General features: G+C 39.0%; 1 protein-coding gene across 1 annotated transcript in view; it reads left to right on the top strand.

The window, feature by feature from the left end:
* LOC113011429 (contactin-associated protein-like 4) overlaps nucleotides 1-26,437 on the top strand; it is a 152,533-nt gene that overhangs the window by 110,176 nt on the left and 15,920 nt on the right. The window contains exons 14-19 of the mRNA XM_026151015.1: nucleotides 2,893-3,055; nucleotides 4,489-4,616; nucleotides 6,014-6,184; nucleotides 9,973-10,191; nucleotides 20,372-20,611; nucleotides 25,970-26,194. Of these exons, the coding sequence (XP_026006800.1) occupies nucleotides 2,893-3,055; nucleotides 4,489-4,616; nucleotides 6,014-6,184; nucleotides 9,973-10,191; nucleotides 20,372-20,611; nucleotides 25,970-26,194 (1,146 nt within the window). The remainder of the gene's footprint in view (nucleotides 1-2,892; nucleotides 3,056-4,488; nucleotides 4,617-6,013; nucleotides 6,185-9,972; nucleotides 10,192-20,371; nucleotides 20,612-25,969; nucleotides 26,195-26,437) is intronic.

The raw sequence follows: 26,437 nt of genomic DNA, 5'->3' as shown, positions 1-26,437 counted from the left end.
CAGACGCTTTTCTTTGTAAGCTCCTTTGACGACTCTCTTCTAGGTTTTTCCCACCAATATGGTCACACCTCCTGCGCTTATATGTACTTACATGGAAAAACTAAGGCTGGGAGACCAATAATAAGACTGTTCCCTGCAGAACAGAGCAGATATCAATGACAGCAGACATGACTCTAAGTCATGCAACGCTAAAGGTGCTGCTGGGTGACAAAGCGGCTTGCAGATGCTCCAGAATTCTAGGAAAACTAAAGAAAGCTAATAAATCTAACAATCTTGTCTCAAAAAGAGATTATTTTCTCTTAAAGGAGGATCCCCCTTAAAGCTGAAGGTCATTTACAGAGAATAGTAAAATGCTTTTATCACAAAATAATCCGTCTAGTTGTTGTTTCATTTTGAATTTCATGATTTTATAGAACCGGACACTTACATAGGAACAAAAATATCCAATTTAATTTGATCAAAAACACCCTTCCAAATGCAAAACCTTGTCTTTCCATCTCCTGCTTCTTTTTTAGGCTCCGTTTATTGAAATCAGTGAAAACAGTTGTAAGAGTGAGATTTGTCTGTTTCAAGCATTGGAAGCTCCACAGGTTTTCCCAGTTTTCTGAAGATTATTTTTAAAAGGAGGAATTAGACTGATGGTAAATTAAAAGTAAAAAGCCTGTATTTAGAAGGCACGCATGCTGTAGTGAGAGTTCTGATATTTCCCGAGGTTTGAGTAAAGGATTTGCAGAAGTGCATCAGTTGCAGTCAGCTAATTTGGGCTGGCATTGAGAGCAGCAGGCTGAAGTTAAATAAGATGTGCTCAGTCTTTGAGAATAAAGATAAACATTTCTTTGATTTGACAGGAAGAATATCTGTTAGTGTAGGAAAATTATACCAGTTATGAAATGGAAGACTTTGACATTTCCCAATGTGTAAGCAGTCTAGCTGTAGTTTAGATATTAGAGATGCACTGAGTGAATTTTTCTTGGCCGATTATGATTTTTATCTTTGAATTGAGGATGTGGATTTTAGCCAATTCCAATTTTCCTTATCAGAACAATAACTGACAGGATATACAAAGAAAACTAAACTGTTACTCTATGCAGTATATTATTTTCACAATTACAAAAAAGTTCAACTTTACAGTTTCCTCCAAAACTTCAAGTAAATCACAGCATCTTCTCTCACTGAAACAATTGAAAACAAAATGCTTTGCTACTGGTGGTAGAAGGCAAGGCAAGTTTATTTGTATAGCACAATTCAACAATAAGGTGATTCAAAGTGCTTTACAGAGACATTAGAAACAAAAACAAATAAAAAGCATGATTTAAAATTGATTAAAACAAGCAAACAAACAAAACAGTATATAAAATCAAAACAGATAAAATCAGAAGAGTAGATAAAATCAGTAGTTAAAATGTAAGTTTTGAAATTTAAGCTTAAGTGCGGATTTGGTGCTTTATTCAAATGCAGCTGAGAACAGGTGAGTCTTCAACCTGGATTTAAATAAACTGAGTGTTTCAGCTGATCTGAGGCTTTCTGGGAGTTTGTTCCAGATATAAGGAGCATAATAGCTGAGTGCAGCTTCTCCGTGTCTGGTTCTGACTCTGGGAACTGATAAAAGACCGGATCCAGATGACCTGAGGGATCTGGATGGTTCATACTGGGTCAGGAGGTCATTGATGTATTTTGGTCCTAAACCATTCAGAGCTTTATAGGCCAGCATCAGAACTTTAAAGTCTATCCTCTGACGGACAGGCAGCCAGTGTAAAGACCTCAGAGCTGGACTGATGTGGTCCACTTTTTTGGTCTTAGTGAGGACTCGAGCAGCAGAGTTCTGAATGAGCTGTAGTTGTCTGACTGATTTTTTAGGTAGACCTGTAAAGATGCTGTTACAGTAATCAAGCCTACTAAAGATGAATGCATGGACTAGTTTTTCCAGGTCCTGTTGAGACATCAGATCTTTTATCCTTGATATATTCTTGAGGTGATAGTAAGCTGACTTTGTTATTGTCTTAATGTGTTTTTCTAAGTTTAGGTCTGCATCCATCACTACACCCAAATTTCTCGCCTGGTTTGTGGTTTTTAGGTGTATAGATTGAAGTTCTCTGGTGACCTGTAATCGTTTTTGTTTGGCACCAAAGACTATTACCTCAGTTTTGTTTTTGTTTAGCTGGAGAAAATTGTGGCACAACCAGTCATTAATTTCCTCAATGCATTTACCAAGAGAAGTGAAAACAATTAGCTGAAGATGAGCTGCTATTCAACCACCTTTACCCAACACATTTTACCTTACCAAACAAAAGCAGATGCAACAGATTTACGTAACAACTCTCCATAATTTGTCTGATAGCTGCTTTGATTCTTTGCTCATTCCGAGGCTGCTGGCTTGGAGCTGGATCTGAGATCTGCATAACTTTAACTTTAGCCACTTTGATTTATGGGTGTCTTTAAAATGTTCATGTTCAGCAGAGTCGGGATGATTTAGGTTCGATTAGGTTTGTTGTTGAGAACATTTTGCGGCAATCTCCTCACAGTTTGATGAACTTTGTGTCTTCACTCAAAATAAAGAACTTCTATGCTAATGATGTGTTAGCATGCATCTATGAGTTTGTGTATGGCTGTTTGGCAAGACTGACATGAACTGGCTCATAATGAGAGATCCATGCGACTGACGAGCCAGTGCCTGGAAATCCCTGGCTGTCCATCTCAATTAAATATTTTTAATTTAGCCTTTTGATTGCGTCACGGTTTTCAACTCAGCAATAGGTAAAAAGAAGTAGAAGGATAAACATTTAACAATTCCTTAGTTGGTGTTATTTAATAATAATAATAATAATAGTAGAAGTTGTAGTAGTAAAAAAATTTTATGTTGAAGCTACACATGAACATGATTGTGTGTTTCAGAGGGCTCTCCATTTAGCTGGTGGCTTGGCGGTCCAGGTCAAGGTCGAGTCCAGACTTACTGGGGAGGAGCTCATCCAGGAAGCCAGCAGTGTGCCTGCGGCCTGCAGGGCGACTGTGTGGATCTACAACACTACTGCAACTGTGATGCAGATCGCCTGGAGTGGTACTGACCTTTAAAAATTCATAGGCATTATTATTACTTTGTTCATTTCATGCCAGGTTTGCTCTCTCAACATTATTTCATAAATTAAACTATGGTAGCCCTGCCACAGTCCAACATTAATGATCCATTCTAGTTTGAGGGGCTTCCTCCTCTCTGTGGTAACTTTTGGTTGGTTTGCCAGTGATTTGTTTGTACTGGAATGAATTATTTACAGCAGGGGTGGCCAACCACATGCCAGTGTGCAGGGTTTTTTGTCTAACGAATCAACTCAGCAAGTGAGTTCGCTAATGAAGTCTTCTCTGCTAATCAGACAGGTGGAGTTTGGGTTGTAAAACAAAACCTGCAGAGTCTTGGCTCTCAGTAGCACACTCAGCTCTCTACCTGTAATTTAAAAAATGCAGCATCAGCAGGTATTAGGTATGTGCTCTCTCTTTTGGGCTTAGATTTAGAGTTTGTATGAGCATTTTTCAGGTTACCTCCCATGCATTTAAACATTACTACCTGTAACGATAACTGAAAAAACGTAGGTACACCAAAAGCTGTAATTTCTAAAAGATAAAAGAAAACACTAAAGTAGGCAGGTATTTATTTCTGATCAAATTCTTGTGTTAATCCTTTCAGATTGTGGGATTCATTATTCTGAATATGACTTATTTTTGAATACACGGACAAACAGACTTTCTAGCCTCGAGTAATAAATTATTGCTCTTTACTTACCGTCCTTCATGCTGTGAACAATCCTGCTGCTTTCATCACACTTCACCTTCTACTTTCTCTCATCTCGCTGTCAAGCTTTCCAGCGCAGACACAGGCTTTACAGATGTGCTTTGCGAGTATGCCACTCATTTCCAGTCTTGGATAAAATTCTCACCTGACAGCGAGACTGTCTTGTAGATTATCTGAACATGTGTGTAAACGGACGCCGCTGCTCATTCGGCTGTCTGTCTGGAGAGCGCTTTTGGAAAAGGCTGTCACAGAAACTGGCGGAGATGGAGTGTTGAGTGTCAGGTTGGATATGATACGATCTGTCTCACTGTTAAATTGTCTTCCTGAAAATTTGTTTTGCACATAAAACAGGTTGTGGCAGATTATTACAGCAGTCTAGACTTTTTTTCAGCGGTGCCATTTGCTTGGAGATTTATGCAAGCAAATTAGCCTAATTAGCATACATGTCAAAGCAGTTAATCCCAATAAAAAGTAATTTGTCCTTTTTCATGGTTTTTCTCATCTTCTTCCCTCTCTTCTCATTTTTCTTGCTCCTACTCCAACTTCCTTTTTCATCGATTCCTCCTCTTTCCCGTTTTCCTTCCTAATCATTCTTCATGTGTTTCTTCTCACCCTTGTCTCCTGCTCTCTCAATCTCTCACCACCTTTTCCTTCTCCCTGCTTACTTTTCTTCATCTCTTCTTCCTTTCTCATCTTTCTCTTTACAGGACTGAAGACTCAGGCCTTCTGACCCATAAGGACACCCTCCCGGTTAGGTCTTTGGTGCTGGGTGACATCCAGAGGCCAGGGTCGGAGGCTGCCTACCGGGTGGGACCACTCCGTTGCCATGGAGACAGTAAGTCTCCATAACTGCTTGGTTACAGCAGACGGAAAGCTGACAAAAATCATCCTATTTATAGGTTTTATGTGACCACACATCATTATATAAATGACCACCTGGAAGGCAAAACAAAGCTCTCTATCGCTGCCTGCCAGTTGTTTTTTGGTTGTTTTTTTTTTTATAACAGGTTTGTTTAGCCAAAATTCTGGATGGTTGTTAAATAATATGCACTAATGACTTGCCGTCAGTGTCCTAAATCTGCCATACCAAATGTCCACATTGCACAAGTATGCCTGTCTGCAAACTGTAGAATAGAGCAGCATTAAAGCTTAACCATTTAATCCCAGCCCATGTATTTTAATTTGTTTAAATGCTGAATTTGGGCAGTGTTTTTGGAGGTGTTAAGCATCAATATCATTGGTTTAGACGAGTTAAGTTGTGGTCATGCATTAATTTGGACTGGTTTCTGAAAAGTTAACCATCTACTTAATTGGTTTGGACAGCTTTGAACAAGTTTTAACATTGTTTTCATCGGTTTGGACAGTTGGTAGGAAGGGCTTAACGATGATTTCATTGGTTTGGACAAGTTTCACTGGGATTAAACATCTATTCCAACTGGATATGTCCCATTTTAATCAAAGCCTAACCTTTGACACTGGAGAATTTCATGGTCTTCACCGTTCTGAAATGGTGACATTTTTAACCAATCACGAAAAGAAATACATAAAGCAGTCTGTTTTATTGTACACTTTGATCCTGGAAGCAGGTTACAGATATGATTTGTCTACAAGATATTTTTAAACATGATGATGCTCTGACTTGGACTTTGCTCTTTTTAGAAATCCAGAAAGTCTATTCAAACACGTTTGTTTCCCTGCTTTTTAGAGGAGGTCAGATATTTGTGAACAGAAACAGAAGGTTGACAAGCTTGTGGCCCATTTTGGGCAGCTTGTTGGAACTTTCCCTTGAGATCTCAGTCATGTGACACAGATCTATAAATTCTGGAAGTAATGCCATTTCCTTAATGTAAAAGATGCTGAGTACTAAATTTAAAAAAAAAAATAGACTAGAAGTTTTAGTATCAAGCTTAGAAAAAAGGATTATGTGTCTAATGTTTAATTAATTATGAATTAAATGGATTCTTATGGGTTCAGCACCACCTCCTCCTTCTAGCTATCACTAACATAACTGTTACTAATCCATATTTCCTTTTAAGTCTTCATTCTCTGTTAACTGCTTCTCATTAAGAATAAAATACAAGGTAAATCAAAGTCAAAGTATCGCACTGACTTTGTTCTTCTTTTCATTGATTGCTGTTCCAGTCACTGTGTAAATGCTTCACAACATTGATAAATAAGTGTTATGAGCTACATTTAATGTTCATGACACAATGTTTTTATCATGCTTCTTAGAGAACTTCTGGAATGCCGCATTTTTCGACAAGGAGACGTCGTACCTGCACTTCCCCACCTTCCATGGAGAGCTGAGCGCCGACATCTCCTTCCTTTTTAAAACCACGGGCTCCTCTGGTGTGTTCCTGGAAAACCTGGGCATCAAAGACTTCATTCGCATCGAACTGAGCTGTGAGTACTGTAGGAGCTTGAGGGCACCAATTTAATGAGGATTAGAGTGATGTGTCACTAAAACCTGGAACTTAAAGTTTTAATCTGGATTTGTGTAAACCCAGAGGTTAAAGACTTTATCTGTGTCAAAACTGTCCTGTAGGCACAAATATTACCTTTTTAAAACATCACTGTATCTTCCTGTGTCTTGCACAATCTGAATGCAAACAAGCTACATTAATTTGACACAAGGATACCATTTGTAACTTTGGCAATGGTTTGCTGCAACATTACCCTCGATTCTTCCAGGACACCGTCAAACCTAGCTGCAGGAAACCGAATAATGACGATATCTGAATCATCGCAATCATCATCCCAACAGTTTGGGATAAAGTCGAGTACCTGAACTCAACCTTACATGCAGGAATTTTAATTCCAAACAAAAATAAGCTAACACTTTATTTGTTTATGTTCTGCCCAACTCTGCTCAGATCAGCTGTGTTTGTGGCCCAAAGACCTGCTGCCAACAGGGACACTGCAGAGCGCCCTCTGGTGGACAAAATGTGCAGCATCAACAGTCATAGCATGGCTAAATGGTGTTTCTCTTCTTTACTTTTGAAATTTTCATTTCTAAATGCTAGCTTTCTGTGCTACCTGCAGAATCTTCTAGCAACTTAATATTTAATGAATAATCGTTTTTGAAAATATTTAATTTAATGGAGACATTTAGCCAGAGGAAGCCAGAAGAAGAGAACTGTGGCACAGTCTTTGGCATGGCTATGGACATCACTTTTTTTATTGTGCAAAAGGACAAGAATGTGATGGTAAAGTTGAAAATGCATCTACAGAAACAACTCCATTATGCTGCTAACACAGCTTTGGCGCTTTGCTAACATCTGCACAGACAGCATGCTGATGCTCAGTAGCCAAGAATACAGTGTGATGTTAAAGCTGAGTGAACTGTAGCCTGTAGGTTTATATTGTTAAATACTAATTATGAGACAATGCCACACAGCAATTAATTTGTATGCACATAATGTCTTTGACATGCTGTTTAGCAATGGTGGTGATAAATGATTGGTACCAATGTGAACCCAGTGGAAGTCAATAAGAGAATTGAACTGATAAGTTGAAATTCTTCTTTTCCCTCATCTAATGGCAACCCTGGTTTACAGAATGAGTGTACCCTAAGAGTTTAAACTAAAAAAAAGTTGAACTTTGAACTCAGAAGTGTCACTCCATGCTGGCCATCAGACAGAGTGCATGTTTAAGTCATGTGTCCATCTTCTATATACTTTCTATAGTATCATTTAGGAAATAGCAGAACTACACTCATGGATGCTCATTACTTTGCCTACAGCACTGCAGTGCAGCAAAGTGACAGGTACACATTTATGAGCCAGTTTTATAGTCACTTTAGTTTGAGGTTAGTTTGCAGTGTTATCGCTGCACTGCTTTTTGCATTTTCCTAAAAAATTGATTTAAAGGGACACATACACAGCTGAATACAGGGACACTGCTGGAGCAACAGCTTTTCTCCTCAGGGAAATCACTGTCAGCGAGGTTGTTTCAGATCTGAACAGTGTTGCTTTGTTGGCAGCTGCCTCAGATCACTCTGTAACGCTGCAGCTGGGCCTGAGAACAATTTCTAAATGAAGTTACTGCAGGATATTGTTTCATCTTGTTCTGTGCTCACAGAGTAATACATCTTCTCCTTCCAAACCATGAAGGATGAGAGTTTGTTACACAACTGCCATCATGTCTTTTTGTTCGAATGAACACCGCAGGAAGCTTTTTTTCTCGCGGATGTGCAAGAAGGTGCAGCACTTTAAAATGTGATTACGGTAGACTTTTCACTTCCTGCTCAGTGTTACCAAAACTGCTTCCCTGGCTTCTGTCAGAGCTTGGTGAAAGGATGATCTATACCATGACACTATAGATTTATCAGCCAGCTAGGATTTAGTTACAGCCTTTATTTCATATATCATATATATAGATCTGTGAGTTGCTTCATCGTGTGTGTGTGTGTGAGAAAAAAAACCTGAGTGTTACGCACTATGTGCTTCAGCAAACAGTGACCCTGCTCTGTAACTTTACATGGCCTCCCACTTCACATGGCTTTGACAGTTGGTATGGTTACTAAACACTCCCACTTTGCAAAAATAAAATTTAGAGTTGATCAGTGGATATCTAGAAGGAAAGAAATTTCACAAAGTAACTTGCTGCAACAGTAGAATCCTGTTACAGTATAGAAAATCCTTTATTTCACAAATGGTTATGAAGACAAACTGGAGAGCAAGGTGCTTCGTTTTTTTTATACCTGTGGCAGTAGAATTAAAAACACCTGAATTCAAAGTCCATGATGTATAATTTATGATACTCCAAATGTGTTCGTCTGCATACGTGTTTCTGTTTGCAGGGAACAGAGTGGCACTTTCACCCACTACAAATGTGCTCCCAGGCCATCCTCCAAAACCCCATCTGTATGTTGGGGCGTGGATGACTGATGCGTCGGTCAAATGCTGATTGGTTGGCAAATGGACCGGAATAGGGAAGGGAGTGACAGCAACTTTACCAAGAATTGGAGAAACTTGAAAAATCTTGAACTTGACTTGAGGAGAAAAAGATTTAAAACAATACAGCATGAAAAGTGGAGACAAACACTCAGTTTCACTTCAGGTCTCTATATATTCTAACTTCACTGCTTCCTGCAGCTGGCTGATAGATGTACAACAGATGGTCTCTGCAGGTTGTTGGACAGACTGTGACTGAGGTGTGGCCTAATACTTTTGCCTGTATAATGTTACTGTATTGGGTGACTTTTGTTTTGTTGACCCACTCTTTGGAATATGTGAATTGGGAGCTGTGTGGGAGCCGGTCTGTGAGTCGTTTGGTACTGGGTTGCGGGAGTTGAGGCTCAGGTGTGAAATGTTTGGTTTTCAGGGTTTTTATCGGTTTTCAGCGTTATTTTGTTATCGTTTTTATTGTTAACTCTGTTTTCCTGGGTCTTTTCACGTGTGTTATGAATAAATCTTCTTTTTTCGGTACCGGTACTAGTTTTATTTTGTTGTATTTATCCGCGACACCTTAAAGGCCAGTCCGTGAAAATATTGTCGGGCATAAACCGGTCCGTGGCGCAAAAAAGGTTGGGGACCGCTACTCTAGAACATTTTTTTTTATTGAATTATTTTGTTCGTATTTAACAAAATAAAAATGCAGACATGAGTGTACACATTAGTTTCTGACTACTAGTGAAAATTGTTTTCTTTTAATTAATTCCCTCACTGAACTAACACAACCAAACCCTCAACATGTTTGTGCTCTCTGCTCATATTGCCTTCATATTAAATCATTTTTGCTCTGTAAAGAACTTATTTTAACATTGCACACAACAATAAACAAATCCTCCCTAACAAAAAAAGTAACTTCAAGGGTCAAATTACATTATATTTCTTCACATCAATATACGGGCTGAAAGTAGAGGTGATGTGACCCCCGCTATAGAGAGTTGCACAATGAAATACACAGATTTTAGTTTGTTAGTATTTACTAAAAGCTTCTTAAATAATATGAGGTTGTTTCTAATGAATTGTTGTTTTTTTTTATTTTAAAAGGACCCTCTTAAAGCTTAAGGTCATTTACACAGAATACTAAAAGACTCTTATCACAAAATAATCAGTCTAAATTTTAACAGCCTATGAGTTTTGTGATTTAATTTATATAATGATCCATATAATCATTATTAAAAAGCGTTCTATTAATCAGTTAATGAAATCACGCTGTTTTCCTGTCCCTTGCTACTTTTTCAGCCTCCACTCAGGTGGTTTTCTCCTTTGATGTTGGTAACGGCCCACTGGAGGTTCGTGTGGAGTCAAGCGTCCCGCTGAATGACAACCGGTGGCATCGGGTCCGAGCAGAACGGAACGTGAAGGAGGCATCGCTTCGACTGGATGAACTTCCTGTCGCCACGCAGGAGGCGCCAACTGACGGACACTTCCACCTGCAGCTCAACAGCCAGCTGTTCATAGGTGAGGATGACATGGATGCATTTGCGCACAGTTTTTGTTTGTTAATAGTAGTACTGCTGGTTTTGGTGTCTTTTTTTTTTTATGTCTCTTTTGTTTAAAGAATTCTCTGTCTCCATATATTCCCCTGCACTTCTTTAGAATATAATATACGTAGTCTATATCTCAGACAATATCTTCTTTGTTCTCCGGGGAACAGTAGTTCAGCTCAGTGTTTCTGTACTGCTCCTTCTAAAGTCTGCTTTTAGCTTTTAGTCCTTTTCTTTCCTCCGTGTCCCCGTAGTATAACTCTGTGCCTCCCACTTAAGTTCACATCAGATGTCACTGTATGAATTGTTGTACTGTGCAGTGCTATTTCTGGTTCCCAAAGGCTTTGGTTTAGAACATTTCATTCTCACGGTAGCTTGTATAGCCATCTGTGCCAGGAAGTAGAGTTACCTCAACTTTTAGCTTTATTTTAAATGTTTGGAACCCGTAGGTTACAGTTGGCATTGCAGAGACGGAAAAAGTAAATTGTGGAAAAAATACGGACTCGTATTTGCATGTGTAGCATTAAATAGTCAGCTGTTGAGTTTTAATTCATTCTTGAGTGCCTTTGTGTTCTTGTTGCTGTTGTGTTTTTGTTCTCGCTATAGTTTGCTAAATTCAGGCACACGTTTTCTGGATTTATTTGTTGGTTCATCCTCCACAAATTTAACCTTAATGAACAATAAAAATTTGTGTTCAGCACATTAAGCCGAACACTAATTAGTAATGCATGTTAGGATTTTTGTTGTGTTTTGCAGAATGGTTGGTGTGTGTCCTTCCGACGTTTAGGCCAGGTGCAGGATAATAGATACAGTGCACAGACCATTTTATTGGAGTGTTTAGCTGGCAAATATCCAATGTAACAAAGAAGTTCTATTGTTTACGAGGAAAAAACCCCACACAGAATTAAATTGTGCTGATATATATATATTCTTTCAAACATCCCTGAAGATTAATTATTAATAAAAAACAATTCTGTTGGTTTTGTCGAGCCATTTTTCACAGACACCAAAATGCCCAGCTGCTGTTAGGAACCAGAGAGTTTTATTGTGTTAGTTTGTTGATACCTCGTATAAACAGTGCAGTTGCTCCTGTAGAGGACCGGCTCTCAAACAGACGGCGAATAGATCCACTCAGGGGGTCCTGATTACCTTTAGAAAATTTATATAATAAAACTAAGTTAAAGGAATATGAATGAACCAAAAACAAGAGCTTTTTTTTTTAACCAGTATCTGGATTCTTAACAATTTAAAAAATCATGGCGCTTTTTTTTCCACACACACTTCTTCATTGACTGATTATTGTCATCTATCTCACATCCACACCACAAATTTAGAAGCACCAGTTAACCTTACGTGCAAACTTGGAGAAACCCCTCACAGGTGCAAGCAGTAGATGCCAACTCCAGAGAGAGAGGGCCAAGGAAAGATGCTGACTACTGCACCATCAGAGCCTATACGAGCCTTGTTTTTTTGGCTTCTAAGCTAACGTTGGGTGGAAAAATACATTTTAAAGATTAGTAGTCCATTTTTTTTTTTTTTACTACTGTTTGTATAAATCCTGTTGCCTGATCATTTCTAAAAAGGTGGGAGAGACTTGGTGGGAGAGAGTGTTTTTAGAGGCTCCTAGAAAGCTAATGCTTGTTTTTGACCCTAAAGTGTGTTTCACAAGTGCAGCCTATCAGCTCCACTGCAGGATGTCTATGAAAGCCAAAATCCAGCCAACACTCGGGACCAGTTGAGAGATTAAGTAGAGGTTTTACAGTCTTTTTTTGATTTGCGCTCTAGCAGTTGAGCTCAGTTGAGATCTAGAAGATAATTTTGACTAAAGTTGCTCTTTTCAACTTCTTGGCGCTAGGTCAAATAAACTGTGAGTGAGATTTTTTTTAAAAAATAAAATTTAAAAAGTATAAGAGAAGCAAATCTTTTTTTCTTTTTTCTGATTATTTTCTCCTAATTTTGCGAGAAATCCTCCTAGACTTGGATTCAAAGGCAGGCCCCACATCTGGTTTCCTCTTTCAGAGTCATACTTTAAAGGAAAAGAAATCATCTACAACAGAGTGCTAAACTGTTCTTGGCCAGATGCCACCAGCTCTTCAGCATTATTGAATATGAAAGTGCTGAGGCAATGGTTCTGACCACTGAACAATAATCACAATAAATAAGCATGCAGTAGGGAGTTGTGATTATTTATATATATACACACACACATACATAGCCCATGGTGTGATTTCTTGCAGCAATAAATAAACTGCAAAGAACTCTAAACCTCTAAGTTATTAATTTCGCAGTTATCTTATTAACCAGCTACAAACTTCATCAATGCCGCAGCCCTATTCAAGGTTCCTTATTTGTCACATGCATAGTTATATAAGTATAACACACAGTGAAATGTAACCTGACATGCTCCTCAACATGTGCAAAAATGGGGGGGGGTAGAGGAAGAACATTATATGTATATATATATAGTATATACATTAGGTGAATGTGCAGTAGTAGCAGCAAGCAGGTGAATTCTGTACATTAATAGGAATAGGCAATCTGACTATTTTACAGAATAGAAAAATAGAATAGAATAGAAAATTTAACTTACAGCCAGTACAATTGTACAATTCAAGTCTTATCATTCTGTAAATATTTAGTCTTTCACTTCTTACCAGTAATCACACTGAAGGGAAAACAAGCCAACAAACTCTGAAATTGTCTGATGGTCACAAGAACAGACAAATCAAGGAGAATATAGATTGGCTGCATGTGTTTAACCAATAGGCTCTTTGTAAATTAACTGCACCTCACCTACAAAGCAGAGCAGGCAGAGAAAAATATCTGCTGTCAGTTTGCTGCTTCCTATATAGCAGCTGTTAAATCTGATGAGTTAGCCTCTTAAAGTGCTATAAAGTCTGTGATCTCTCTTTACGAATGGTCATGGTCAGTTTCACATGAATTCTCCTCAAATCAGCATCTCTTTATGGCTGTATATAAATCACCTGACCCAACCTGTCCCTCTCAAACAACGTAACTCAACCAAAGACATTAATAGAGGAAATAATTACAAAGACATCAGGTTTCGGTGTCTAACCCCCTCACCCTTCAAACAGTCATGGCGGAAGGTTGCTCTTTCCTGAGTGTGGTTCTGATAGAGGTCACTTCCTGTTAAAATGGAGTTCTTTATCCCCACATTCACAAAGTGCTTGCTTGATCAAGCTGTGCTGTCTTTTTCTTAAAATATAAAGAACATCAAGATTACTTTTGCAATAAACTGACAGTAAATTTAAAAAAAAAACAGGTGGTTCATACTGTAGCTTTTCTTTAAACTGCAAGCAGTTATACTCTACTGATTATACTGATAGTTTATGTCAGTAATTAAAAAAGCAGCAGTTGACATCAATTGATACCTGGATGGATGCTAGCTACATTACCTGGTTTGTTGTTGGTTCTCTTTTTGTTTCTATGTTGTATTTTATTGGCTTTATTTGTGAATTAATGTTTTAAATATTAGCAATGATGTTGTTGAGCAGAAGACTCAAAATTTGGCACCAAAGTAAATAAACTGATTAATGACTTGTAATTGATGTAATTTATTTATTCATTTACGCTGCTTTTGAAGGGCAAACACATTTTGCTTATCATCAGTGACAGGGTCTTAGATATGCACACCTTTTCCAGCAGTTTATTTATGAGAGATTTTTCTTCACGTGTTTTTTTTGTTTTGTTTTTTTTCACAAACCTCAATTTTTTTGAAGACGGCAGCATTGCTCCCTTACTTGGATGGATCTACATTTTTGGCGCAGGTTTTACAAATGCCTTACCTGCCACAGCCCTCCCATTTATCCGGGCCTGGGACCAGCAGTAGGAGTAAAATGGCTTGAGACCCCCCCAAATCACATTTTGAGTAATATTTAAATGAATGCCTCGTGGCTGTTGTGGGGCTATTTGGCATCAGCTTAATAACACGTGCGTCCAGTTTGATTTTCTATGAAACAGCTCAGTTAGTTATTAGCCATACTACCAGCAAGGCCTCAAGGATCACGCCTAGATATGTCTAAAAATTTTGGTCTGGATACAGATCCCTCAATAAATTGTTCAATTTTGTTGGGGGTTTTTTTCCCAGTAAAATTTCGGTTTATTTACATGTGCCCCTTTCTTTTTTCCTATCACCATCATCAGATCAAAACTGTAGCTATATTGTCCGGTTCTTTGGTTTATTAGTAAATATATGCTAAAATGGATAAATAAAACTAATGACATTCCCATCAACCCTAGCTGTACTTTGAATTTTGTGCAAATTTGCATGCTAATAAACTACGATTAAGATGCTGAACATTAGTTGCTAAACATCAGCACGGCAAGCTGATGTCAGCATTTCTCTCACCACCACGGTGCCTAAATACATCCTCCACACAGCTCCCAGCATGGCTGTAATCTCATATCTTGTTTTTTATTAAGCCCTCCCTGACAGCTGGATGGCTCCTTACTTCTACCTCTCATCCCCCCAGTTTGTACCAAACCATCTCACTTTAAAAGTTAAAAATATCAAACCTCTATAGGGTAATATGTCATCCAACACGTTTCTTAAAAGATATCATTCAGCTATATTACACTCATAATAATCCCCACAATTATTAATAAGATTTTAAGTGTAAAACGTATATATGAAATGTAACCCTTTTAGTGTCTTGGCAAGGGGGGTGACTTTAAAGCAGTGTTCAGATTTCTCTCTACATCGTCAGTATCTCACCGCGTCCCTCCTTGTTCACATAGTATGAAAAGCTGAATATTAAGTTATTTGCATTCACAAGCCTCAGCATGGGCGTGATTACATTTTCAATCCATTTTACCCCATGAATTGTATTTGTAAGACTCCATTTGTAAGGCAAAACTGTTCTATTGTGTAAATTACAAGCTCCTGTGTTGGTTTGTATAAATTCACAAGCCATATTTCAATGTATGCTGTACTTATGTGCCATAATCCTGCCTTGCTTTATAAGGCAGCGGATTCCATTGTCTTGATTAATAAGCCGTGTTATTGCCTTGCATGGATTTATAATCCCCAGCATGCTGTTTGCGTTGGAGGTGCTAAAAATCCACACACAGCAATTTAAAGTGAGCTCGGCAATTAGCTCAGCAGAAATCACTTCCTTTGTGAAGGTTAGAAGCAGTTGTTTTGTTTGGTTTGGATAGCTGAGCCTTTGTATATTTGTGCAGCATCACTATCCACCAACTGATGCACAGTTTATTCCTCCATGCTGGGATGTGTAGATGAGACTCCATCCTCTACAAGGATTTTCAGGATTCCTTTGATCTTCCCTTCATATCCCTCGAAATGCAGCTGCATTGGCACTAGATTGTCCTATTATAGACAGTGCGGTGTGCACGGTATCCTGTCAAGTCAAGGTTGTTATTTTTCTTCGAATCCTCTTTGAAGCGCAGCTTAGTGGGTTTTTTTTTTTTTTTTTTTTTTTGGGGGGGGGGGGGGGGGGGGGTTTCGGTGCTGTGTTGATCTAATTTAATTACATTGATTATGAAAAGTTATATGCTTTATACGAGGCATATTCAACCTGCATGTTAAACCAGTGATGACAAAATACTTTTTTTTTTTAAACTTATCATTGTTCACTAGACTGTTCATATCCTGTTCATCAGAGTTCACATTACAAATGTTATACACAAAACAACAATTTGTAAACTGTAATTCCAGCAGAGGAATGGACAATTTGAGGTTAATTCAAAGTGTTGAACTGGCATTGCATAACATTTTACTGGTCCAAAGACATGCTGATGTAGGTGGAAGTCATCATTAGGCTGAAAAAAAAAATGAGGGATAGCAAAAGTTTTATCAGAGGTCAGCTGATCACTGCATACATTCCTAAAATGAATGAATGCAATGACTAGCACAAGAACACCAAAAGGCCTGAAAGACTTATGTGGATGATCAAAGAATTATTTCCATTGTTTCCATTTCCATCTAGCTAGGTTAAAAACACTCATTAGAAGGATAGACTTATCTTTGTTAAGTTCAGGAGGTGCCCTCATGAATGATGATGATGAGGCTAAGGGTACAAAAAAAGTATGGGCAAAGAGAGAAAAGCTCATGAGCCAAAGCATACCACATCATCTGTCAAACATGATGGAGCCAGTGTTATGGCCAGTGGAACCGGTCAACAACTGCTTATTAATGACTTCTTGAGTGAATTCTGAAGTGGAGAGCTTTTCTGTTTTCTGAATATACCGTCAAAGAGACAAAACGGTAATTTGTTTAATTATTCTGCTCAGTATTTTCTCCCTGTCTATGTTCCATCCTTCCTCTCTCATTTGTTTTACTTGAATTCAGAATTTATTTCTTTTTTGCAGGATAAACGGAGAGAAATCATAGCCTCCAGTTGCAGTTTGCACTGTGTTTTTCACACTTTAACCATTGCTCAGCAAGAGTCAAGTCTTTGCACACGAGTCAACATCTTCCTTGCAAACCATCACAGCAACCCGCTAAAGCAATCACAAGGAGGTTTTCAGTCCAGCACTGTGTACCATTCGGTGCCCAGTTTCACATAGCAACTGCCAGAAACCACTTAGCAACCAATCAGGGATTGAACCATTCTTCCCTAGCAACCCGTAGCTATCAGCAGGCCGCAAACAGGTTCCTAGGCATGTGTGATTATTGCCTAACTTCCAGTGTTTTTTTTTTAATTCTACCATTTTTGCTGCTTTTATATGCCTCGGTGTTCTATTCAGTAAAGATTATAAAACATTCTTACCCTCCAGCTTGCTCACACAGTTATTGAGTAAAAATGATCTTGCCAAAATTTCGAGATGTGGCAATGATTATTTTGTGAATCAGTGTTTATCAGTGATGGTACAAAGTAAATACTTGCTCAAACATCTGAAAGTTTCTTCTCAGTAATGAGTAAATTGAGAAACTGTTGTATAAGGAACAGTTAATGAGTGAAGAAAGGAATAAACAGGCTAACAAAACTGTATGTTTCCTTTTTTATAATTGCAACTTTACAGACTCTTACTGTAGGGGTGGAATAGACATCAAATGTAAAGTGTTTAGGCTGAACATATATATAAATTGCCATGTTATCTATATGCTCTTTTCATGTGTGCAGCATAAGCAGCCCACAAAGCACATATAGTGTTTGATGATTGTTTTGTTCGCCATCGCTCAAGCGGTGCAGGTCAGCTCATCCTACAGCATACTGTTTTTGGTTGTTTGTTTTTAATCTGTGTTTTCAGAAAATATCCTGGTTTCATATTGAGATTTTAAGTCTTTTCTCAGAGCTGTGCTGTGCTTTTGCTCCTTCTTAGTTTAACTTTTCTTTTTCCTGCGTTTTGCTTGTTGAGCTCGATGTTCAGGCTTGAACACGCATCGGCTTTGATCTCCATATCACTAATTAATTTCTATTCACGCTCATGTCGTCTCACGTGTCCAGTAATACACAGGATCCAGACGTATAGTAGACACTGAAAATGTCTTGTTAGAGCTGATGCATTTTTGATGGATATGAGGCTGAAATTCTCTTGAAGGTCTTACTCGTAGCTCTGCTCCTTTGGTCAGAGGTGGAGTTTATCTGCATTTCAATTCTTTGATGTATGCTATAATCCCCACATCACAAATCCCTCATTATGCTGTTTAAGTGTTTTCTTTAAGCAGCGTTTCCATTTGATGTGAAGACTCTGTAATCCTTGTTGGAGCTGAAGTTGTACGGCAGGATGTTTGTTGAAAACCCTCACCGCTCTGATAGCCTCCCTGGTAGGAGGGTTTGTTCTTTAATAACCTCTCCTTGCTGCTGTTTTATTGCTTTGATCAGAGGTGGTGGTCCTCAGGGATGCTTTTTTGCTCACTGCTACAGTCACCTCTTTCACTCTCACACACTGCCATTTAAAAATTTCCTGCGCTACTAAAGCTTTTCTTTTGGCTGCCAAACAGAAGCGGAGTAAGATATTTCCGACATCTGGGGTTTTTGACGTGACAAAGATGAGTGGAGCACTTAAAGCTTGGATAGACGTGAAAAATATCCTGTTTAAATGTTCGTCCTGAAATATGAGCGTCTGTGTCGAAAGATGTCGGTTTCCTCGAAAAAATATGCATAAAACTCAAGAACAGCAGATAATGGTGACTGAAAATGCACTTTTGGGAGAAACATAAAGTCAGCAGATTTCTGATTTGGTTGCGTGGAAGCTAATGATTGTAATTGTATAATTCTGATAAAAGTTTTCTTTCACTTACTGGATAAATATTTGAATGTATCTGAATTTAATAAAAATGCACTTTAAAATATATTATTCTATTTTGCCAGCTTTCTGTGTCTTCATCTCTTCAAAAAAGCAAAGGACTGAAGGTCATTGGTAATTCTAGGAGCCATAGGAAACCTCTTAAGGGGACAAAATATAGAATTCCTGATAAATGAAGCTGAAATAATTAAAACTGGTGGTCATAACTACAAAAGACATAAAAAACATAAAATTCTTAACTGTGTGAATATCTCCCAGGGCTCAAATTAGTGTTTGGTAAAAATGACTTTTATGTGTGCTGGGTGTTCTTCCTGGAACCTTTAGAAACTTTATTTAAAGTGGCCAAACTTGCTTCCTGTTGGGTATTTGAAATCACTGTTGTATAATAGGCCAGCTGTGAGCTGTAGTTTTAATATCAGAGTCACAGCGTGAGATTGTGTTAGTTATTTTAGTTCTTTTATATTGGGTTGTTGTTGTTGTTGAAGGCCAGTTTAAGATGACTACATAGGTTTTGTTTTTTTAAACTGTGCTTTCTGACTCTCAGAATGCAAAGCTACAACTTTTAAGAAATCTTCTTAATAGCTAAACCTTTACATGACTGAATGGAAATTTTATAAAAAATGGTGTAATAAGTAATATGATTCTTAATCTTCTTAATCTCAGCATGGCCTGAGATTAAGAATCATACTGATTAAGAATGTCAGCATGAGCCTAAACTCCCAGTTTTTACATGTGAAACTCTTGACTGAAGAAAATGTAAAAACGTTTGTCTTTTGTCAGGATGTCCAGAAGGCATATTTAAACACGTGACAGCAATAACTGTCACAATTTTGTATGTGTACGCCTGTGTTTAATAAGTGCAGAGTAAAATGTTCCAATACATTTACAGCTGGAGATTTGTGGGTCGGGACACATTTGCAGTTAAAGAAAGGTGTTTGCATATTGTATTAATTTGAATCACTATGCAGAAAACTGTGGTACAATAGCTGTGATTATAACACTGATTAAAATGTGATTACACTGTAAGTCTGACCGCTGCAGGGTTGCATTGTTATGCAAGTGAAGGCGTCCAAGTGTCTAACCTCTCTGAGTGATTATTTAAAGAGTAACAGTTGAAAGGATGACAGGATGACTGGATTGTAGACATTTGAATCATGAACAATGACTTCCAGGAGAGTCTGTGAGGATTCAAATGACTATTATGTTGTGTCAGAAGCAAGTTTCATATTACGCGGTGCTTTGCTGGTTTAATCATTTATGGGAGTTGTATCAGAGCAAAGACGGAAGGCCTAGACAAGACTCTAACAGAGATCAGTGACTTGTTGGTGTGCAAAGCTGCTGCTGAACAACAGGACATTGTCTCCTTCTAACTTTGACTGCAAAGAGCTGCTGAGTTAGTGCCTCGAGCGAGGTAATAGATCGACTCTGATCTATGTAGAAAAAGAGGGGTTGTCTTATTTGAACTATGTGAAGAATCGGTGACCGTGTAAGATCTCAGAGAGAGTGTGTAACAATGAAAACAAGGTTTAAACTTCCACTAAAGAGAGCATGCAGAATGCCCTGTTAGACAGGCAGACAGATGGATGATAAAAGTTACGTCCCCCAAACTGTTTCCCACCTACAGTTTGTTGCTTCATTGCTGTTTTATCGTTGAGTCATTTCATAAAAACTTTTGACAGTTTGGAGCTTCCGGGGAAGCACAGGCGACATGTGTATCTGCTGTAGTCGACAGGAGAAGCTGTCAACACATAAAGAAATGAAAGAAGGGCTGAAACAAAGACAACATGTTGTCATGCTGTAGTAGATCGTTAGCTAAACATGCAGAATTTTGCTTCCTCTTTGTTTTGGAGGCTTTGAGTTTTAGTTCATTAATGTTTAAAATGGAAATGGGATGCTAATGCCATGCCCTATTTTTGTGTTATCAGGAGGCACAGCATCCAGGCAGAAAGGCTTCCGGGGCTGTATCCGCTCTCTGCAGCTGAACGGCGTCACTCTGGACTTGGAGGAGAGGGCGAAGATAACACCAGGGGTTCAACCCGGCTGCCCGGGTCACTGCAGCAGCTACGGCTCGCTCTGCCAGAACCATGGCCGCTGTGTGGAGAGAGCCAGTGGCTTCCAGTGTGACTGCAGCCTGTCAGCGTATGCGGGAGTTTTCTGCCAAACAGGTGAGCAGATACAGGAACACACATTTTACTATTAATATTGTGTATGGCTTAGGAAGTTGATTGCACAAGCTTTTCTCTTAGAAAAACAGATTGTTTTAGATACTTAGTGATGCTGACCCCCAGGTCTGTCCCACTCACTTTTTTAGAGGCTTTTTTGTTTGGAGTCCTTTGGGTTTACTTCTCTGTGGTTTCTTTGTTCTTTATTTAATGCAGGTTTTGTTTTTCTATCTATTTGTCACTGCATTAAGTCCTTGTTTGTTTTAGTTACGGATTTCATTTAGAGTTTTATAGATCCCTCAATGTGTCCTTTGTCCTCATCTCCTGTGAGTTTCCCTCTGTTAACTTTATTCATGTGTCTGTATCCCCTCGTTTTTTTGTTTCTCATTTCTCGTTTCTTTTTGGAAGTTATTTTCTCTTTTGTCTGGTTTTAGTTTAATCTGGTTAAACAGTTTTTTCATCAGCCCATCATAAAAGTCTCAGTCTGCTTCACGCATTCTGCATCGCAGTACTCTCACTTCATTAAACATGACAAATGTATTGTTTATGTGTAGAGGAATACCACAGCAAGGTGAGGTACATGGCCCAGACATTCGCCCTTATCTTATTTTGGCTTTTTGAAAAGTTTGTCTTTTTTGTTGTTTGTTGCTGGGTAGCTTCTTATTGACGAGACACCTGAGGTCGAATGAGTAGAGTAAAAGTCCAGTATAACCAAAATGTCTTAAAGGCGCTCCATCGTTGATGAAAAAATGCTGAGCTCTTAGTTAATGTAAGATTACTTCTCAATAATGTAGAGTTAAACTTTATGGAAGCATGATTTTAGAAACACATCGTGACATCTTATTTGACATTTAAAATACTTTTTTGTCACGGTTCTGGGTCATTTCGACCCAGCATTTTCAGTTTCTTGTATTTTGGTGTTTTTCTGTATTATGGTTTATTTTCTAATTCTTTAGTTGTCCTGTTTTGAATATGATAAGGTTTCAGTGTTATTCTGGTTAAGAGTTTGTTCTTAGGCTTAGTTCAATGTCTGTTCTGTGCCTGTCATGTTTGCTGTTTTACTTTGAAGGTCTTGTCTCATGTTAGTGTATTCAATTTTACTTCCTAGTCTTGCCCAGTGTTGGGTAAGTTACTTTAAATTAGTAACTTAGTTACATTACTAGTTACTTCTGTCAAAAGTAACTCAGTTACTTCAAGTTACTCGTTACTTTCAAAGTAACTAGTTACTAGGGAAAGTAACTTTGATTTTACTCAGAATTCTCTTGTTAATGTGTTGCTTCCGTAACTGGATACCCAGCAAGACTGCCAGTCTTCTAGCTTGCTTACTTGCCACAAGTGCTCTGTGCCACCTACCAATAGAAAGGAAAATATAATGTGCACATTTCCACGAGAGAAATCCCACGCCTGGACCGTCGTTGACCGCCGCCATGATTCTAGCCTACGTTACAGCGTCATGTGCGCTTTTTACATCCAACACAAAAACTGCAGTCATGGTCCTTTGATTGCACTCAGAACTCGGAAATTCTGCCTTCCGAATAGGAAGATGTAGGTAACACCAGACTGCAGATGAGCTGCATACAGGGCTGGACTGGGACAAAAAATCGGCCCGGGCATTTTGACTAGAGCCCGGCCCACCATTATAGGAAAAATCATAAAGCCTTTGAATGAAAACAAACGACAGAGACGGGACTTGCGACAGAAAAGCCGATCAGCTGATCATTGATCAGTTTCATGATTGAAGTAGAAACAGGAGAGGGAGGGGGAGGGAATGAGAGAAGAAGAGGCAGCTGTGCAGCAAAGACACAGAATAACTCCAGCTTTGTGTCTTTTTCATTGTAGCTGAAGTCCGGGACAAACTGTGTTCCTTTTCACCTCAATACAAAACGCATGATATTTTCTCTGAATACGAGACGATTCCTTTTTTTACGGGACGGTTGGCAACTCTAATAATTAACCTTATGAACAAAATAAAGTTCAACATCAGTAACATCATAGCACCCACCCAGCTGTATAGAAACTCCGTCATGCTAGCTAGTACCCAGTACGAAAAAGTCAGCATAACGAAAATAAACTCCACCTTAACTTGGTTCATATCTGACCCAGATAGACTGCAGGTCATAACTTCTTACCTGAAGTTCAGTTCGCCTCGGGTCTCTGCTCCTCCTGCGTCCCCTTTCCCTCATCCACCTGCTGGCCTCCACCACTTGCTAATGTTACTGAATCTGTGGAAGCTCCGCGATAGCCACCGCAAGAAGTAACGAATAACGACCCAGTAACAACTAACGCGTTCCTGATTTTGGCATAATAACTAGTTATGTGCTCGTTACCACAATAATAACGTAGTTACTGTAACGCGTTACTTAATAACGCGTTAGTCCCAACACTGGTCTTTTCTAATAAGTTCCAGCTATGTGTCCACCTGTTCCTCATTTCCTCATCTTCCTGCTAGTGTATTTTAGCCCCTGTCAGTCAGTATTTGTCATTACGTCCTCCACGTTAGTTGTGTGTGTATCCCTCGTCTTCTGTCGTCAGGTTATGTCATGCCACGCCATGCATTCCCAGTCTAGTTAAGCAATCCTAGTTTGAGTTGTGTTTTTGTATTGCCAAGTTTGTGTTTCCAGCAAATAAAGCTGCCGTCTTAAGTTAATATTTTGTCTCGGGGGCCTGCACTTGGGTCCAGCCACTGCCAGCCACACAGCTAATCGTGACACTTTTACTTTTCAAATCTCAAATACAGAGCAAAAAGATCACAATGAGTATTTGTGATACAAAAAGAAATGTTCAGTTTGACCGGGATTCGAAAAAGCGTCGAGCTAATCAATGCACAAACGTATTTTAATCTAAGTAGCCTATGTCAGAATCCCCATGCAGAACTATTCTGACGCACATGCTTTTCATTGTGCATTTCTATTCTAAGGAATTTTTAGACCTTATGGTTAGTTGTTTTTGCAATTTGCTGACTATCTCAAAGCACACAGGTAAAGAAACCAAACACAAGTTCTTCTGAGGGTGGGAAGAACAGAAGATAAGAAATATGAAGTAAACCCCTTCCTCTGTCTTTAGCTCTCTTGTAACATCCTGACCAACACCACTGTTCTGTGTGAAAAGCAAAAGTTTTGGAGATGGCAAATCATTTGATATTCAGAAGAGAGAGTTTGGATTGGGTTTTACTTCAGTGGTGTCACCTGCTTTGACCCCTTTCCAGAGGATCTGTCTAAACTCTACAGGATGCTGCACAGTGTCACATCATACTTCCATCCCCTTCCCTCAGCGCAGCTGCCTTATACATCTCGCACACTGAGGTTAAAGCATAGTTTGAAGGTATGTAGGTTAGTTTTATTTCTCTGAGAAGAGTCCTTCACTGTGAAGATCAGTCCTGATTGCCTCTCTTGCCATAAAAAAATTAGTCTTTCAGAGTTATTTCTAATACAGATGGGTGAAATTCCTCACGTTTATGGAGTGGAAGTTGAAATAATGCCAAAGCACTTACAAGTGAGTGTTTATCCTGCTGCCTGAAGGTTAAGAACCTATACTTTACTGAAAACATTTTTCTGCTTTTATGCTACTCAGCACCCATCAAGAAGTACTTGATGTGGTTTGATGTAGATAGCTACTGTTTCATATGATTGAAGTCTATTTTAGTGATTTGTTTTTGATGTTAAAGTCACTAACAGTGCGTCACCACGTTGACCTTTGTGTTCTCCATTAGTTCTATAACTGAGTTCAACCATCTGTCCTTTTTTAGCCCGCCTCCCACTAAACACCGATATCTTCTGATCTCCCACATCATGCTGATGCTGATGCTGATGCACGCTTTGTTTTTCTTTGTGAGTCACAGTGAGACACTCTGTGTTTGATATATTAAAAGTTAATCTCTGTGTCTGGTTGGAAAATGAAAGCAAGAAGTTCTAAAGACTAATTTCTGTAATTAGAAATATAAAGTTCCTAAGTAATAAGACATGCACGATCCTTCCTACACCACAGCCCTCATTTGAAGTTAATTAAAGTTGGAAAACACTGTGGGGATAATTTTGTATATATTTATTGTTCTGTGCCCCAGAAATAATTTGTTTACTCTTACATTACTGAAAGCAGAGCTAACACTTTTCAAACTAGAATCTTTTTCATGTAGGCTCAAAACTTAGGATGTGAAGTTTTCAAATTATTGCCAATGCTCTAGCAATCAGCTGAAAAGCAGAAGATTATTAATGATATTTTTGATAACTGAAATTCTGGAGACGTCAGTAAACTGGTAAAACAAATAAGGTGGGTTTCAAATATCCAGCTAGTTCAGGCTGGGTACTTGAGCTTCACTCTGTCACACAGAGGCAACACACCTCACTCGCTCTGCAGACTCACACGTGTCTGCAGTGATGTGGACAATGTACGACTCTCTTGTGGTAAAGGTACAGCTGAGAGTGAAAGCAAAGCTGTCAGTTTACCAGTTAATCTACGCTTACCTATAGCCGCAAGCTATGAATAGTGACTGAAAGGATGATATTGTGGATGCAAGCAGCAGAAGCAAACTTCATCCCTTAGAGCTGTTTCATTTAAGAGGTAGTTTAAATAAAGCCACTACTCCTCCACAGTGGAAGAAGCTAGTTAAGGTGGTTTGGGCATTTAGCTGTGATGTCTTCAGGATGGCTCATAAGTGAGGTGTTCAGGCATGTCCAGCTAGGAGGACACCCTGGGCATCGCTGCTCAAACCCCTACCCTTCCGAGCTGGACCCGGGTAAGAGAAAGAAAATGAATGGATAGATACTGTAGGTTGATGGGTTCATTCCAAAGGCTGATCTCGTTGCGCAGGAGTAAAAAGTTTAAGTTTGAGCTCCAGTGACCTTTGATACCTCAGAACAGCAGTCACCAACCTTTCTTGCGCCACGGACTGGTTTATGTCCAACAATATTTTCACGGACCAGCCTTTAAGGTGTCGCGGATAAATACAACAAAATAAAACCAGTACCGGTACCAAAAAACCAGAAGATTTATTCATAACACAGGGGAAAAGACCCAGGGAAACCGAGTTAATGATAAAAACAATAAAAATATAATGTGAAACCCATACATTTCACACCCGAGCCTCAACTCTCGCGGCCCAGTACCGAACGACTCACAGACCGGTACCGCTCCGTGGCCCGGGGGTTGGGGACCGCTGCCTCAGAATGATGATAAAATATGCAATGTGAGTTTAAAATTTTGTGTCAGTTGACTTTTTTTTTTATTATTAGAAAGTCATATATTTCATGTATTTATGACAGCAATAAGATGTTGTTGCACTATTCTATAACCTCTTTAACTCTTTTAAAGTTTAATTTGAACAGCACTCTAAATCCTCGCCTATTTATTTTTGTCCTGTCCCAGAGGTGTCAGCCAGCTTCAAGCCTGGAACATCAGTCAGCTACACCTTCAAGGAGCCCTATGAGCTGAGCAGGAACAGCAGCGCTCTGCCGTCCTCCATCTACTCTGAGATGACACTGAGAGCAGAGAACATCTCTTTGAGCTTCAGGACGAACCAGAGTCCAGCTCTGCTGCTCTACGTCAGCTCCTACTACAGAGAATACCTGGCTGTGCTCATCAACAAGCATGGTAAGAGGGGCACAGGCCTCCTACGCTTGTTTGTCTTTTCTTCTTTTCCTTTTAATGATCTCATCTCCTTTCTTTCCTTATCCTCCTCCTTAAGTTAATTGAGAGGTGTCTTGATCCTCCTTGTACACTGTTCTTCTCAGTCTTACCCCTGCTAACTCCACTTTTAGTTTTCCCAACTTTAAAGTTTTGAAACCTCAGAAACTTTTAATGCCAGCCCTCATTTTTCTCCCTAAACTTTGTCTA

Source organism: Astatotilapia calliptera, chromosome 18 (assembly GCF_900246225.1).
Source record: "Astatotilapia calliptera chromosome 18, fAstCal1.2, whole genome shotgun sequence".
In the NCBI taxonomy this organism is placed as follows: Eukaryota; Metazoa; Chordata; class Actinopteri; order Cichliformes; family Cichlidae; genus Astatotilapia; species Astatotilapia calliptera.
Note: the sequence above shows the minus strand (reverse complement) of the source record. Positions and strands in the feature narration are given on the sequence as shown.